Below are 17,647 nucleotides of genomic sequence, written 5' to 3'. Positions count from 1 at the left end.
TGACCTTACCAAAGTACTTAAAATAGCATTGAGGTTTTTATTCCATGCCTAATTTATCTCAATGAAACAGAAAACTTGACAAAGAAAGGTGACCTTAACTGCTCACTCACTGGGAATTAAGGACCCAAGCCCCACAGATGGGAAGCTAGGCAGTAAAGATACTAGGTACCACAACGAAGGGCTCTGCCCACCGAGGCATCAACTGAGGCCACAGTGTCCAAATCCCATCCTCATCCTCTCTCCAGATTGAGCAAATAGCTCATAGTCTCTCTGGTCCTTCCCTGCTCTCAAATGAGATTTATGAGGTTTAGTAGTTACATAAGGGAGTTGTCCTGGTTTTGCCACACTCTGTTGATTATGGAACACTCACTTCAGTGACTCAATTTCCCTATCTGTACAAGGTGTTAAGAATCCTTTCATCTTGGCCAGGGATGTGGCTCGGTGCTAGAGCACTTGCCTTGTATGTGAGGCACTGGGCTTGAACCCCAGCACAGCAAAAAAGAATCCTTTCATCTCTACACGTCATTAGGAAAAGCCACTTATTTTCCCTATGCTTAACAGCCAAATCAGAGAGCAACAGGAAGAGGGGGGCGGCCACTGAGCAGGCCCCAGACTCCCGTCATTCTGCTGTCCCTAGGCTCTGCCTGCTGGGAGCAACAGAATTGACAGAATTCCCATTGCTCGCTGGATTTGCCATTCCTACGAGTAGGAGACCTAATACAATGCTTTAAACTCAGGAGGTGCTTCCTAAGTATTAGGCCCTTCGATTTTATTTTATTATTTTTTAAGATGCTCCTGATCTCTACCTGCCAGAGGGCTAGCAAAGTGTTCAAGAAGTTGCTGCTGCAGGAATTTCAGATGGAGGGATTAGAGGCTTTGGGGGGTTGGATTATTGAAACTAGTTTTTCCTGTTTGTCCACTCAAAACTTTTTAAAGCTTTAAAACATATTTAGCAACTTGAGTCAAGAGCATTTCAGAGACTCAGGTTCCTCCTTAAAACCAGGCAGCTTAGCACAGTGCCCTACGGTTCGTACTCTTAAGTCTGCCTGCCTCGCTTCGATCCACAATGTTTCTCTAGCTGTACCCTCTGCCAGGTGTGTTTCCCCACTAACTGAAATAGAGCATCTCCCTCCGAGGGATGAGCAAAGATAACGTCTATAAAATGCTTGGCTCAGTTCGACTCACAGAAAGGTTCACCTCCAGGTCCTCTGGGAAGTCACATCTTTCAACGAGCTCCTGGGGCACTTTAGTAAACCAGTTGGGAAAATTATACCATGGTTAATGTGAAGAGCAGGGGTAGATACAATGAGAATGTATTCTTTAACCAGAGTGGGGAAATGTATTCCTGAGAACAATCAGTTAACTTAAAAGTGCAACCAGACAAGAACCTAGAACTTCGACAGAGATACAAGGAGGCTTGGCAGCCAAGGGGAGGTCACTCTGCTGGCCGTAACCCTGCCCAGCACAGAGCTGGGCTACTTCCTCCACACAGATCAGTACCCTGGAAGCTCAGGTGAGTGAAACATGGGTAGGCAAAGACCTGACTGAAGTGATGAGGGGAATTCAAGCACACCTAGCTATTGCCAAGAGACATTTCAGATGCAGACAGCAGGGTCTACATGATTATTTTTTTTTGTAAGGGTAAAAAGAACATGTATTTCTCTAAATGCGTTTTATCTTCAGTTTTGGGGTCATATCCACCACTGCTTACTCCTGGCTCTGCACTCAGGAATCACTCCTGGTGGGTTTGGGGGACCATATGGGATGCTGGAGATTGAACCTGGATCGGTCATGTGCAAGGTTAAGTACCATACCCAAATGTACTATTGCTCCAGCTCTACCTGCATGATGTTGCTTAAACAAACTCGAGAGAGATACATAAGCAATCAGTGGTTATCAAAGGTGGGGAGAAGATTGAGAATTTTTCGATGAATGTTATTTAACATTTTCTATGTGAAAAGAAACTAGTTGAAAAAAAACACCAGGGGCTGGAGAGATAGCACAGCGGGTAGGGCGTTTGCCTTGCACGCGGCCGACCCGGGTTCAAATCCCAGCATCCCATATGGTCCCCTGAGCACGGCCAGGGGTAATTCCTGAGTGCAGAGCCAGGAGTAACCCCTGTGCATCGCCAGGTGTGACCCAAAAAGCAAAAAAAAAAAACAAAAAAAAAAAACAAAAAAAAAAACAAAAAAAAAACAAAAAAAAAAAAAAAAAAAGAAAAAAAACACCAGAACTCGTGGGGAGTGGGGGATGATGGGAAGGAACCTGGGGACTCTGTTGCTGGGAAATGTACACTGGTGAAGGGATGGATGTTGGAATACTGTATGACTGAAATCCAATCATGAACAGCTTTGTAAGGGTCTACCTCACAGTGATTCAATGAAAAGAAAAAAGTAAATTTAAGATGACTAATACTGGCTAAGGAAAAGAGAAAGCAATACACCCTTAGATGGAAATCTGCCCTTGGGCAGACCTCCTAGCAGAAATCTAGAGTGCTGCGCTCTTAGAAGAGATTTTGTCTTTGAGTATCTCCTAGAAAATACTTTTGACGGAACTTCCCCTGAATGAAGGGCTTTACATCACATCTGTTCGTTGTTTATGATAATGTTCAACCACATCTATGTGCAATTGCTACCCCCAACCCTTCAAGACTTCTTTATATATAACAATGAGACTTGAATAAACGGCCATTGATTACAAAAAAAAGAAAAAAGAAATGAAAATAGACTCACAATTTTTGGGGGGGAGTCACACCTGGCAATGCATAGGGGTAGTTACTTCTGGCTCATGCATTTAGGAATTACTCCTGGTGGTGCTCGGGGGACCATATGGGATGCTGGGAATTGAACTTGGGTCAGCCGAGTGCAAGGCAAACGCCTTATCCGCTGTGCTATCACTCCAGCCCCTCACAAATAAATTTTGAAAGAGAGCAACACGCTGCAGAGAAGCCTCCTCACTTTGCACCAGGATGACTTCATCTGGAGTATCTCAGAGGGGGACGGGTGAGTCCTTCTGCCTGCCCCAAGAGCCCTGGCAACTGAAAACCTCCAGATCTCAATGGCTGTCATGCTCATGGCCCATCTTCATAGGCCATGGGACAAGCCTCTCGCACACAAGAATCAATCTGCTGAAAAACCCAGGTATGTGGGCTTTGTGACTGACATCTGGCTCTCACGGAATCGGAATGGGTGCCCTTCCCCCACCTCCCTGTGCTTAGCTACCTGGGAGTCACACCCACAAACTGCCTCTAAGTGCAATAAGCTCATTAACAGCCACGATTCAGATAAATAAATCTCACTAATAAATAAATCACAAATAGGGGCTGGAGCAATAGCACAGCGGGTAGGGTGTTTGCCTTGCACGTGGCCAACCCAGGTTCGATTCCCAGCATCCCATATGGTCCCCCGAGCACCGCCAGGGGTAATTCCTGAGATGCAGAGCCAGGAGTAACCCCTGAGCATTGCCAGATATGACCCAAAAAGCAAAATAAATAAATAAAAATAACAAATAAATAATGAATAAACCTCGGAAAAAAGTAACACGCTGTGTACTTTCTTTTCAAATTTTGTTTTCTTTCTTTGGGCTTGAGTGATAGCACAGCGGGTAGGGTGTTTGCCTTGTACAGGGCCGACTGGGTTTGATTCCTCCGCCCCTCTCAGAGAGCCCGGCAAGTTACTGAGAGTATGTCACCCTCACAGCAGAGCCTGGCAAGCTACCTGTGGCATATTCGATATGCCAAAAACAGTAACAACAAGTCTCACAATGGAGATGTTACTGGTGCCCGCTCGAGCAAATCGATGAACAACGGTATGACAGTAACAGTGATACAGTGTGTGTGTATATATATGTGTACATATATATATACACATACATGCATATACATACTTCGCAAGCAGATCTCCAGAAAGAGGGTTCAATAGGGAATAACTTAAATCTCAGGTAAAAAGTCAGTCTCTAGATGTCTTTCAGAAATATAAGTGGTACAGGACTGGAGTGATAGTACAGCAGATAGGACATTTGCTTTGCAAGCATCAGACCCAGGTTGGATCCCTGGCATCCCAGTGGATTCTGTGCAATACCGGGAGTGACTTGTCAGTGCAGAGGCAGGAGTAAGGTCTGAACACAGTCAGGTGTGACCACAAAAAATCAAAACAAAACACGAAAAATTTTTTAAAAACTTTTTTAAAAAGAAAAAGAAACATAATAGGTACTCATTAAGAATTTGGGAAAAACAAATGTATAGATAGGACAATCATATGAGAATGTTAAATCTAAGAAAAAGCTACCTATCATGTTGACAACAGAGCATATTGTATATAAATGAGACATGAAAGAAATTATCTTTTTATTTTTTATTTTATTTATTTTTTGCTTTTTGGGTCACACCCCGAAATGCTCAGGGGTTACTCCTGGCTTTGCACTCAGGAATTACCCCTGGCGGTGCTCAGGGGACCATATGAGATACTGGGAATCGAACCCAGGTCAGCCGAGTGCAAGGCAAACACCCTGCCCGCTGTGCTATCACTCCAGCCCAGAAATGAGCTTTTTAAGGACTAGAGACGCTCTTGCTTTCTTTTAAATTTAACTTTCAACAAAAATTGTTTCTTAGTTCAACAGGAAGACAGCAGAAATCTTCACACACAAAAAGCTCAACAAACGCCAAAGGCTTTAGTTTTCAGTTTCATGTCACAACCACTTCTGGTTTCTCCTTCCCTGGGGATTTCCACCCAGTTGCTTGATTCACTTCATCTCACTGGAATCAGTCTTTTCTAGCCACTTCAAAAATCCAGAACTCCATCACAATACATCAGCCATCTATAATTGGTGGATCTTTTAATCAGGGAGTATTCCAGGTTTCATGCTCAAAGCCCACAAGGTGCTGTGGTCTCCCATATGCAAAGCATCAACTGCACCCTTTGAGCCATGTCACAGGCCCTAAGACTGTCTTTTGGTGGGTAGAGAGGGTGCAGAAGAATCCACACCCATGGTGCTCAGGGCTTACTCCTGGCGATGTGCTCAAGTATTACTCTAGACACTCAGGAATCTATATGGGGTGCTAGGATCAAACTTAGGTTGCCACTTGCAAGGCAAATGCTCTGTCTGCTGTATTATCATTCTAGTCCCAAGACTTTTTTTGGGGGGGGGCATTTTGGGTCACACCCGACGATGCTCAGGGGTTACTCCTGACTCTGCACTTAGGAATTACTCCTGTTAGTGTCAGGGGACCACAGGGATGCCGGGGATTGAACATGGGTCAGCCGTGTGCAAGGCAAATCCACTATCCACTGTGCTATCACTCCGGCCCCCAAGACTTCTTTTTTTCTTTTCTTTTTGGGTCAAACCCGGCGATGCACAGGGATGACCCCTGGCTCTGCACTCAGGAATTACCCCTGGTGGTGCTCAGGGAACCATATGGATGCTGGGAATCAAACCCAGACTGGCTGCATGCAAGGCAAACGCCCTACCCGCTGTGCCATTGCTCCAGCCCCAAGACTTCCTTCTTAAGGGCTATGGTAATCCTGTTATTCATCCCCCCAAAAGACCCTCAATGTAAGAAAATGTCATGTGCTATTTTAAAAACAGAATTTTGGGCCAGAGAAATAGCTCAAGGGGCTGAGTGCATGCTTTGCATGCAAAAGGCCAAGGTTCAATCCCAGGCACTATATGGGCCCCAGAGATTCACTGGGAGTGAGGTGGGAGCACAGAGCTTCAAGTAGTTCCAAGAACCACCAGGTTATGGGCCTGGAGACTGAAAACCAAAGAATCTTAAAGTGTAAAAATAAAAAACAAAACCCACACACACACAAAACCACAAACCCTTCTTAAATTCATTATTAGATACATTAGTCAGCCTTGTAAGGAGAACACCAGACTTGTTATTTCCAAGTCAAAGGACATGAGACTTCTCAAAGCACACCACTGCATGAAAGAAACGGTGGGAGTCGGGACAGCACCCCTGAACTCAGAGTGGAATTGCTTTCTCTTCCTGAACTAGATCCAGCCATACTGCCTAGGCCACTCAAATTGTCTCTTAAACACTGGCGTCCAGCTCTTCATCATTCAGCCCTGGGGATCTCTTCTCCATATGCTCATTGTTACAGTCCGGGGAAATCACTTTTACGGTGTTAACATCTGAGTCCAGTTTTCTTCTTTTCTTCTGCTGGTGCAAGTGAGATTTGGACTTTATATGCGCTGATAAGACAAATTAAATGAAAGGAAAAAAAAACACAAAACAAAAACTCATTAAGAATTTCTGCAAGTTATCCTAGAAACACATATAATTAACTTTATAATCCCTTTTATTTGGGAGAGAGTGTGGGACACCTGAGGACTCCTCAGAGGTGCTCAGGGGGCCTGAGAGTCAATTTTGGAGATATAGGTCAGTGGTTCAATGTGAGGGCCTAAGGCTCAGAGAACTGCTTGGGCCATGCAGGCACCATGGTGATGCCTGGGGCTATAGGGACGAACTAGGATCAGCTGCATTGCAGGACCTGTGCTCTAACCCCTGCAGTATTTCGCATCCTCTTTTTTTTTTCTTTTTTTTCCTTTTTGGGTCACACCTGGCGATGCACAGGGGTTATTCCTGGCTCTACACTCAAGAATCACTCCTGGTGGTGCTCAGAGGATCATATGGGATGCTGGGAATTGAACCCTGGTCGACTGAGTGCAAGGCAAACGCCCTACCCGCTGTGCTATCGCTCCAGCACCACCCCCATCCTCTTCTTTTAACAATAACAGAGTCAACTTAAGAATTAGGGGCCGGAGTACCAATACAGTGGGTAAGGTGCTTGCCTTGCATGCAGTCAATCTACCTTTAATCCCTGGCATAACATATGGACTTACAAGTCCACCAGAAGCACAGCCAGATGTGCCTGTCCCTCCCCAAAAGACAAAACAAGATAGTTACAGCTGCCTATTTTGTTTGTTTGCTTGTTGTTTGGGAGCCACATACAGCTGTGCTCAGGGCTTACTCCTGACTCTGTGCTCACGCATCACTCCTGGTGGGGCTAGGGGAACGACCATATGGGATGCCAGATTCAAACCCGTATTTTTAAGGGAAGAATTACTCTATCTTGCTAGCAAGCTAGAACGGTTGTCCACATACCAAGTGGAGTATATTGGCTGTAGATCACTAATCATCCTCATAGCCTTAAGGGAGGTACTTTTCAGGTTCTTCTACATAGGCAGAAACTGAAGTTCACAGAAATCTTACGTCTGCCCAAGGTCACACAGCAGGTAAGCTCCTTGATTTACCTGCTGTTCCAATAAGGAGCAACATTTCCCTGAATCTAGAACCAAGATCCAGTTTCCCAGCATGAGGCTTCCCAGTACAGATACACTACAACTCACTCAGCTGTAAACCCCACAAATCCCAATCCTCACTTGGATTATAGGAAAGATGCCCTGCCTTGATGCAGGCCAGCAGCACCCAACACTGCCTTTCCCACCTGCTCCTTGTCCATGTGGGGACATCCATATGCCTGCCAGATAAGCCTTTGAAAGACTAGCCCACAAGTGTCCCCTTTTCCAATCATGCCATGAAAATCTAATTTAGGAATACCTAAAAGATGACTAAAAGAAATTCTCTTTTATATGTGTAAAATAAATATTTTTTTAAAGCTTAGAAGCAAGAATAAATAAGGAACAGGTTAGAAGTCAGAGAAAAGTTTGCTTTGGGGGAAAAGTCAGCTTTGTTCTACAGCTAGAGCCTAAGGCAAAAAAATGGGCTCTGGCCTGGCGCGGGAGATGGGAGCAAGGAGCTGACAGATGGCACCATAGAGGCCTCACACAAGCCAAGCTCACAAAAGCTCACAAATGTTGCTTCTCTATGGCTAGCCCTGAAGGACAAATCGAACCACTAAGTTTCCTTTAGAAAAAACAATCAGACGCTCTCTTTCTATTCCCCTTTCATCATTATAAACCAGCAACAATCGAGGCTTCTTCTGCTGCTTGAGCAATCACAGCCATCCCCAGTCTGTGACAATGAACTTCATTTTACTAGAGTTACCAATTAATAGAATTCATCATACTATTAGTTGGTATGGGGAGAAAAATCTACTTCCAAGAGAATCCCATGCAACACAGTCCTCTGAACAGAAGGATTCCACCACTGAGTAAACAGTCCTAGTGAGTCCCAAACGAAGGCGTTTATAATTATGATAGAAACTCTAGTCTCAGGGATTGAGGACCTTTGGGCTCTGACTGGATGACACAGAAATGCAACAGGGGTCTGCAGTGTGTGATCTCGCAGAGGCACATTCAATCTCCACTGCAGGGCGCCAAAGCCTGAGGGCCTGGGCTGAGCCATGAAAGAGAAGTTATTTCCCCACTACCTTCTTCATATGTCTGTCTTGATTTCAGTTTCCCTTGACGCTGCACCGGACTGTTTCAGCACCACGACCTCTATAAGGCATTATAGAAGTGACAAGGGCCCCTCCTTTTGAAGATCATACTAACAAGGACTAACTGCACTTCCTATTCCCTTCCAGCTGCTTCTACTAATTTGGTCACTTGGGTGAGTTGCCTGGATTCCTGTGTCCCCACTGATACTGGGGGAAAAAAAAATAAAAGGCCAAGAAACTCCTAAAAGGCAGGATCTCAGAAGTCAAAGGAACTCTGGAAAGTTAACCTCTTAATATAAAGTACACCCTACAGTATAAAATACCCACTGAAACTAAAGCCAGAAGCAAACGATCTTCCTCTGAAGTCAGAGTACAAAGATCGTTCTCCAGTTGGGGAAAGCCTCCATGAAATGTGAACAAGGCTCTTTACGTGGAAGCAGATCATCATCCAACTCAGCAGAGACCTGAAATTTCACGTAGCCAGTGAAATTTCAATGTGACCTACCCTGACAGCTTTTCTGTCTCATACCTCCCAGCCTGCAGTCTTACCTGCCCACTCTCGGTCCCCAATAATGATTCGATCACAAAGTTCACATACATGGCGACTTCTCTTGTTCTCTATTTCAGTATATGATACCTTCACTGGAGTGGCTTCAGGCTTGTGGCCCTAAAAGGACAAGAGGGAAATAAAGAAGCATCCAATGGAGAGACTGAACATCATTCTCTTATACAAAAGGGATTAAGATTTTCCCAAGATTCCAACTTCTTATCCCAGAGAGCAGGTGGGCTGTAAGCAGTTTAACAACAACCTTCCTAAAATGCAGAAATGAAGCGTCTGGAGATCTAAAAGCTGTCAATACTTTGTCCTCTATCTCATGGCAGAGGAAGTCTTGGTTCCTAAGTGCCAGGAAAGAAAGTTCTCCAGAAGCTGGGAAACAGTCTCATGATTAATAATCACCTGGATAAAACTCTGTACAATTTCAAGAGCAGGTTCAAGAACAGACTCCTCCCACTTCGAAGCATCAGATACTTCTAAGCCATATACCGGAGGAACATTGGGACCAGGTCCTAATAACGACAAAGAAAAGTTGTGAGAAATCAGATCCAAGACCCAATACATCCTGCTCACAGGACTCCAAAATTCTCAGAAAAATATAAGAAACTCAAATAATCATTTTGACCATGCCATTCGTCCTAACCCGAAAAATGAACCAAACAGCAACTACAATCCAAGATAGATCTAGAAAGTTAACTGGTCTGCAGCCAACAAATCTAGGAGTAGAATCTGGAGACAATAGTTACAAGATGTTCCAGGTTGGTTGGGAAAAATCGAACAGAAAAACGGCTCTTAGGGCTACAATATAAAGAGAACACACTGGAGGAAGAAAAGCTAACAGCTGGGAAGTGTCTATAACATATTATAGTGATGTTGCTCTGGTAAGAGTTTACAGCTTTCCTGAGCAGCAGACCTGGTCTCAAGCTTGTGTATATCCCTCAACAGACTGGGCATTCATGAAACTCATGGATCCCATCGGCATGGGCTGAGGACATTAACAGTCATGCCAATGATTCTGATAACTGTAAAGAAGTCTTGGGACTTAGTCAGCTGAGCCTCTTCTTTTAGATAACAGTCCTACAGAACTATTTGAGAAAATATCCCCTACTCAATTCTTCCGGAGAGGAGACTACTTGTAGGCAGGAATGCAGCTCTGAGCATTCTATCCACCAGAGCTGACTGTGCACAGAGCAAACTGCCTTCCATGGTTTAAGCCAGTTGCCTAAAGGCAAAGAGCATCACCCTATGGAGAAGAACATCAAAGTCTCAGGATGCCAACAGCTAGCAGGTGCTGGCCTTTTGAATGTGCCAACCACAAATTAAGAGTCTTCATAAGTTGGACTGGGCTGCACCTGCCACCACATGGAAAGGTGAGACTAGGAGGGTGCAGGCAGCATCCACAGCACACCTGGCCTTGGCTAAGCTCTGCACCTGTTTCCAGGCCACTCTATATTTTCCTTTCCCCTCTAAGTCCTTTGTTGGGCTTCTGTGCCCTGTCTAAGCACCTTTCAACAAGTTCTCGGCTCCCAGCTGCTATTTCTGGCTTCGGTCCAAGACCAAGATGGGGTGGGGAAGTCCCTCTGGCTACTTGCCAGAACCATATCCAAGCCAACCAACTCTGGCCAATCACATACAGCTCCTGATTTCCAGGGCAGCTGTGCCTTTCACTCTAGCACCAGGACTGTGCCGGCAGACACATGAGTAAGGAATGGGCATATGATGCACTGTGTCACTCACTCCCCATCTCAGAGATGGGGGAGTCTCACATCATCACAAAAAACATCTTTTGTTACAGACTGACTGTTAGCCCCAGGGGGCAGAGAAGCATTACAAGTATGCAGTGGGGAAGTTCACTTTCAGCAGACTCAAAGACCTCTAACAGGACATGCAGAGACAGCAGGCTAAGAAGTGTCAGAAAGTCTCTTGGCACCAAAAATGAGCTGGTGCATTCTGGCCAAGGGTGAGGATTGGAAAGAACTTCAGGGGTCAGCAAAGCAATGTGGGTGGTCAAGGCCAAGGCCACGAGCAGGGCTGGCAGTCTCAGCTGTCCTGTGTGACTAAAACAGAAGTTTAATGGTAAAAGGTGACTTGGAGGCGAGTCAAAAACTAAGTGGTCATATTCCAGAAGTGTTCACAGGTAAGATGCCCTGGACTCAAGCTCTATAACCAAAAAACAATGAGTAAAAATAAAATAAAAGGCCCCAGATAAAAACCATGGCCTTACTCAAGCTTAATATTCTTTGATCTCCTTTGAGTTCAAAACCATACAATTTCTAAACTAAAGCCCCAAACTAATGCTGTCTAAAATTAAAACTTAAAGGTAACAAAAAGTGTGGTTAAAAAGAAGAGTACTGGGGCCATAGTAATAGTACAGCAGGAAGGGCATTTGCCTTGCATGTGGATGACCTAGATTCAATCCTCAGCATCACATTCTGGTCCTGAGCTTTGCCAGGAGTGATCCCTGAGCAAAGAGCCAGAGGTCAGACCTAATCATCCCTAGGTGTGGCTCAAATGCAAAAATAAAAATAAATAAATAAAGCAGAGTGTTGACTTTGGAGTCAGGACTGCATTTGCTCCTTGGCTGGGAGACTTCTGGCAAGCCATTTAACCTATGTCTATCACATATATGCACAGGAAAAGAGGAACACCTCTCGAGGGTACAATAGTACATGTGTTGCACCCAAGTTTAGTGAGCAAAATGTTGTAGAGCCAAGTATATAAAAATATCCTTCCCTTTTCCTTGAAAGTGCTGCTGTTCAAATAAAGTTAAAGCGGATGCATCTGGGCCAAAGTGATAGTACAGTGAGGAAGGCACCTGTCTTGCATGTGGTCAACCCAGATTCAATCCCAGGGAATCACATTGGTCCTGAGCCTAGCAAGGAATGATCCCTGAGCACAGCTGGGGATGGCCCCTAAACAAAAACAAAATGAAAAAACTGATGCATCTAAAGACCCAGCTTCTAAATTCCAAGAGGATGCAGAGAGAAGTGGAAGGTGATGTAGAAGGAAATGATGGTGGTCTTGTCTTTCTATACTACTTCTCTGGTCCAAGAACCATGTTGCTTTTATTATATCATATTCTCCCCATTGCTTCCCTCTGTCGTTGCTTTGATAACTGGGGTCACATATACCTACTGCTGGCAGCAATGCTCACTTGAGTTGTGGAGCTCGAATACATGTTTGCCAGGGATCAAACCTCTGGACATATGGAACCAGAGAGATAGCACAGTGGGTAGGGAGCTTGCCTCACACACAGACCCAGTTCTATCCCTAGCATCTCAGATGTCTCCCCAAGTCCCACCAGGAGTATAATTCCTGAGTGGAGATCCAGGAGTACCCCCTGAGCATCACTGCATTGCATTAAAAAGCAAACAAACAAAAACAACACATTTCTGGAAATAGGCTTGTGTATCTTTTAACTATATTGTTCACAGGAGTCGCATGCCATGAGCCGTGGTGTTCACACCCACCTGGTTGAGGGGTGGGTGGAAATCTCTGGCAGTGCCAGGAATCACAAACAGGATTGCACTTGGCACATGAAGTGGCGCACAGTACTGAATTTTCAGTCTTACACCTGCAATGTTGGCACTCTAAACCACTGAGTTCCCCTGAGCCTCCCAGTACCCTCTAAATTACAAAATCTTCCTACAGAAACCAGACTTCTTTCTGGGCAAATAGGAAGGAAAATCAATCCTGAGCACCAAATCTGCAGAGAGAATGTTCATATTCTGCTCTACTTATTTGCAATCAGCACCACATAGTCAAGACATATGGCAGATTCCCTATTGGGATTCGTTTTTAGAGATGTCACAGAAAACACACCTTGACAATCATTTATGCAACAGACCTTTCCTCTGGTCAGTTCCACCCAAATCTCAAAAATGCACCAGGAATCTAAGTTTTATTTTTTAGTAGAGTGTAGGATATATTTGTATTTTACTAAAAATAGGGGCCAGAGAGATACTATAGTGGGTAAGGCTCTTGCCTTGCATGCAGGAGACATGGATTTCATCCCCAGCATCCCATATGATTCCCTAAGCACCACCAGGAGTGATCCTTCAGTTCAGAGCCAGGAGTAATCCCTGATCAGCACTGCCGTGTGGCCCAAAACAAGAATAACAAAACTTTAGAGGCAGAGTGATAGTACAGTGGGTAGGGCGTTTGCCTTGCACACAGCCAACCTGGGCTTGATCCTCAGCATCCCATATGGTCCTCTGAGCACTGCCAGATTAATTCCTGAGTGCAGAGCCAAGAGTAGCCCCTGAGCATCGCCAGTGTGGACCGAAACCAAAAAATTAATTACTTAAAAAAAAGAGAGAGACTAAAGAATATGGAAAGCATGAGACTTACTGGCCAAAAACCGGTTTTTAACCCACTGGTTCTGCTTCCTGGCGTATCTCTTGGTCACTTGTTTGAGAGTCTCAATGCCTAAAAGATAAGGAAGATAAAAGACCCTGTGAGTATACATGTCTCACCCTTAAAACACAGGCCCTCCCAGCCCCACAGATCAGAAAATAAGCAACAGCAGCACACTTGTGGACATTGAGTAGGCAAAAAGTTCAATTCTGAGCTGTGAAGGTCCTCTGGGGCTCCTCCAGGCTCAGCGTTTCCTCAGATCATACCGGCAGGGTAGTGTCAACCACGGATGCCCATCCGAGGCTAGGTTAAATAGAGAAATCCACACCTTTCTTTAGGAGCTGGTTACTAGTCTCTGGTGTGCATTTTCCCTCAGTGATCAGGTACTCGTGAAATTCCTTGAAGCCAATTGACTGGAAGATACCATGTTGATAGTCCTGGCTGGGAACAGGAGAGCATCAGCAGATGAGCCATTGCATCTGAGAGCTACCAGGGGCCTTGGAGATGATCTCGTTGAGCCATTTCCTCTCAGATGAGGACATTAAAATCCTTAGCAGTCACTGCCTCGCTGAAGTCTATATTCCACCACCCCATCAGAAACAATGTTACTTAACTAGAAAATTAACTCCTGAGAGGCCAGAGAGATAGCTAACTTAGAGGCAATCGGAATCCTGAGTTCAGGCTTTTAAAAGTTATTTATTTGGACCATAAGCTCAGGGCTTACTCCTGGCTCTGTGATCAGGGAACTATATGCAGTAGCAATGTGCAAAACAAACACTTAAATTCTCTACCACTCTTTGTTTGGACCTGATTTCAAACCCCTGCACCACATGGCACAAAAGTACCACTGAGATGGCCCTGCATTGCAGGGCCCAAGCAATCTGCATCCTCACTCGCACAGCTGGTCAGGTTATGCTTGGAAAGGGCCTTAACCCTAAGATCACCACTTGAGAAGGGGAAAAAAAATAGCTCCTGGAAAAATACAGCTTATTAGCAAACTTTAACTATAACAACTACATCAAACCTTTTTCCAGCAAGCCTGGCCAACCCCAAGGACAAATTCCAAAGTCAATACTATGTTATTCTGACCACAAGAAAGGGATGGAGAGTAGTTCAGAGTAATAGCTAAAATCTCACCTATTTTCTGCAACTTTCTTCTGATTATAGCGTCTGTGGAAATCTCTGAGTTCATCCAAAAGCCCAGCAGCAAGCATCTGATCCACCCTTTTATCCAGGCGCTCATCTAGAACTTGAATCACATTAATCCATCAATGAGCAAGGCTGTCTTGGGTGCTAAAAAGAGGATTTGTTCAAATGGAAAAAAGGGTTCAGAGATCAAAATTATATTTCATATATAACCTGTCTATTTTACCTTTTAATTAATTTTGGATAAAACGCTGGATATGAATGAGGAACTTTAACCCCCAGTCATCCCAGGTATACTTTGAACTACCAAGCGGACAAAAGGGCAAAGAGTAAAAGGTCATGACCAACTGGTGTCATCTGCTGTCCACAGGTATAAAAAGCTGAAAAGCACCTCCACAATCACTGAAATATACTGGTCAAACAGATTCAATGCAAATCAGAAAATGTTAGTTTAATGAACTGTAGTAGTCATTTTTTATTTACAAAAGTCATTATTACCTGCTTCTATATCTCTACCATTGGTATTTCTCAGTCTAAAATATTTCTTCCTAGTTTTCCCAGAACTTAGCAATTACAAAGGACTCTCCATGTGTCAAGCACATTCTGAGCACTCTGTGCTTATTACCCGTCCATTATTCTTGCTTCCCCAATTCCCTTAGCCGCTGCAGCTGTTGCAATGAGCAAAGTCACATCGTTTAGGCTGCAGCTCTTGCAGTGTGCTTGTCCGGGCACACCATATATTTGGTTGTAGCTCACTGGAGATGGCATTTCTTTTGTTTGTTTTTTGTTTTTTGCTTTCTGGGTCACACCTGGCGATGCACAGGGGTTACTCCTGGCTCTGCACTCAGGAATTACCCCTGGCGGTGCTCAGGGGACCATATGGGATGCTGGTAATCGAACCGGGGCCACCCGTGTGCAAGGCAAACGCCCTACCCGCTGTGCTATTGCTCCAGCCCCTGGAGATGGCATTTCTTAACTGGAACATGCACACATGTAGCTGGTGCTCACACACACCTGATAGTGCACAGTTCCCACACTGTGCTGTAATAGGAGAGGCCCAGAGAGCTACAGGGAACACACTTGGCTCAGTAGGCAGTACCAGGGATTGAGCTCATAACTCCCTACTTATGAAACAGGCTTTCATTGAACCATTGATATGAAACTATGGGGTTTGTGCTATTACCAGTATCTCCACATTATAGAAGAGAAAACTCAGAGTTACACTAATTTGCCTTAAAACTCACCCAGAGGGCGTTAAGAGATAGCACAGAGGTAAGACACTTGCATGTTGGCCAACCCCGGGTACAATCCAAGTCGCCTTCACTGTAACTCCAGAAGCCCAGGGCACAGCCAGGGTTAGCTCTCCAACCCAACCACTTCCCCCACCTAAGGCCCCCCCCAAAAAACCCTTACATAGAATGAGGTCTGAGAACTCAAAGGGCTGGAGCACAGGCCTTACATGCTAAGACCCTGGCACCTCATGGTCCCCAAAATACTGTCAAGGTGGCTCTGGTGATTCCCAGCACCTGAGGCTAAGCAGCACCCACCACAGAATCGAACACTCAACCACTGGGCCCAAACCTGGAAGCCCCCCTCTACAACAAAAGTATCTCACAGAAGATGAGGGAACAGGAATCTCAATTGAGGCTCAGCACAGAGATCATGCTCTTACCAGGTACACTCTAACTGCCTAGTCATACAGAAATCTCTTCATCTTGGCCAGTTAGAGCGCTCAAAGGGCTGGAACATATGCTTCACATGCAACAGCCCTGGGTGCAATCTCCAACACGGAAGGGTCCACTGAGCCCAGCCAGATGTGGCACCAAAACAAAGGTGACCAAAAACCCCTCCACGCCTTGCCAAACCCTGCTCCCAAGTTTTTTACCAATGGGTTCCTGAGTCCCCAAAGAATGCACATCATTCCTCTTCTGGGGCCATAAAGCACTTTCCAGTCCTGTATTTACCTTAGTTTTTTGGGGAACGTTTTAAGAGGAGACACTGCTGGGAAAGGGATGTGACTCAAGTAGTAGAGCATATGCCTAGCACGTGAGACTTCCCAACCACTGCTGGGTATAGCTCTGGTCACTTCAGGTACCACCAAGAATATTACCCCACCCCCAAAAAATAAATAAATGAAATAAAACGGGGAGGGGGAAAAAGAGGGGGAAAAGGGAGGGAGAGAGGGGGGTAAGGGTGAGGGAGAGGGAGGGAGAGAGAGAGAGCAAGGGAGGGAGGGAGAGGGCGAAGGGGGGAGAGAGAGAGAGAAAGAGAGAGATGGAGGGAGAGAGAGAGGGAGGGAAGGAGTGGGGGAGAGTGTGTGTGGAGAGAGAGAGAGAGAGAGAGAGAGAGAGAGAGAGAGAGAGAGAGAGAGAATGCGCTTATGTCCATCCCCCAAATCCAAGTACTGCACAAAATACTTGGCAGTTTACTAAATCTTTTTTTTTTTTTTGGGTGGGGGGAGGGAAGAGAAGCTCTCTGCAATGCTCAGGGCTTACTCCTGACTCTGCACTCAGGAATTATTCCTGGTGGTGCCCTTGGGACCATATGGCATGCTGGGAATTGAAGCCGCATTGGCTGCATACAAGGCAAGTGCCTCATCTGCTATATTACTGCTATGACCCCATCACAAAATCTTACTAATGAATACTGAAAGAAGTTATTACCATCATATGGCATTACTGTAATTTAGCAAAAATAAACCATTGCGCTAGTTACTACTTTACAGGCTTTCTGCTTCTAGAATAATTAGTGGTGCAGTCTCCAGCCAACAGCTCCTCAGCAGTGGCCTTCTTTCCCCTTCTCCTTTGGTCCCTTCCTGGAAGGCAACCTCTTTTCCATCCCATCCATCCCATCTCATCCCACCCAAGGCAATTCATCCCAACGTTAGGTTTCCTCCCTCTCCAGAAAGGTCTACGGGAATGGCACTGCCTCTAACTAAATCCATGAAAAAGGATAATGTTTAAAGTGGATAATATTCAGTACTTATTATGAGCTACTCTTGGTTCTAAGCTTTTTCTATAAATCTATTACTATGAGTTCTATCTCTAATGGACTCAAGGGCATCAGAGGGCTTTTACCTTTCTGATCAGCATGAAGCCAGAGGATGCAAGGGTTAGAGAACTTCAGAGGGCCTCCAAGAGGACCGCCACCTTCCTCTGCATGTTGGCGATGAAGAAACTCACTATGAGAAATTCCTGTTTCTTCAAATACTTGCAAGCTCCTAGGTCATTTAAAAGAGGAGGAGGGA

At 45.1% G+C, this 17,647-nt stretch overlaps 1 protein-coding gene across 2 annotated transcripts in view; it reads right to left on the bottom strand.

The window, feature by feature from the left end:
• Nucleotides 1-5,147: 5,147 nt before the first annotated feature.
• TRIT1 (tRNA isopentenyltransferase 1) overlaps nucleotides 5,148-17,647 on the bottom strand; it is a 49,626-nt gene continuing 37,126 nt past the window's right edge. Inside the window, exons 5-11 of one of the 2 annotated variants that reach the window (XM_004614222.2) lie at nucleotides 17,478-17,620; nucleotides 14,392-14,503; nucleotides 13,583-13,695; nucleotides 13,249-13,326; nucleotides 9,301-9,410; nucleotides 8,892-9,009; nucleotides 5,148-6,192 (exon numbers count right to left, since the gene is read on the bottom strand). In XM_004614222.2, the coding sequence (XP_004614279.2) occupies nucleotides 6,032-6,192; nucleotides 8,892-9,009; nucleotides 9,301-9,410; nucleotides 13,249-13,326; nucleotides 13,583-13,695; nucleotides 14,392-14,503; nucleotides 17,478-17,620 (835 nt within the window). In that variant the 3' untranslated portion in view covers nucleotides 5,148-6,031. The remainder of the gene's footprint in view (nucleotides 6,193-8,891; nucleotides 9,010-9,300; nucleotides 9,411-13,248; nucleotides 13,327-13,582; nucleotides 13,696-14,391; nucleotides 14,504-17,477; nucleotides 17,621-17,647) is intronic. The other variant, XM_055139712.1, reaches the window with a different exon arrangement.

The sequence above is a fragment of the Sorex araneus genome, chromosome 5 (assembly GCF_027595985.1).
Source record: "Sorex araneus isolate mSorAra2 chromosome 5, mSorAra2.pri, whole genome shotgun sequence".
NCBI classification, from domain to species: Eukaryota; Metazoa; Chordata; class Mammalia; order Eulipotyphla; family Soricidae; genus Sorex; species Sorex araneus.
The sequence above is the reverse complement of the archived record's forward strand: the minus strand, read 5'-3'. Positions and strand labels throughout refer to the sequence as shown.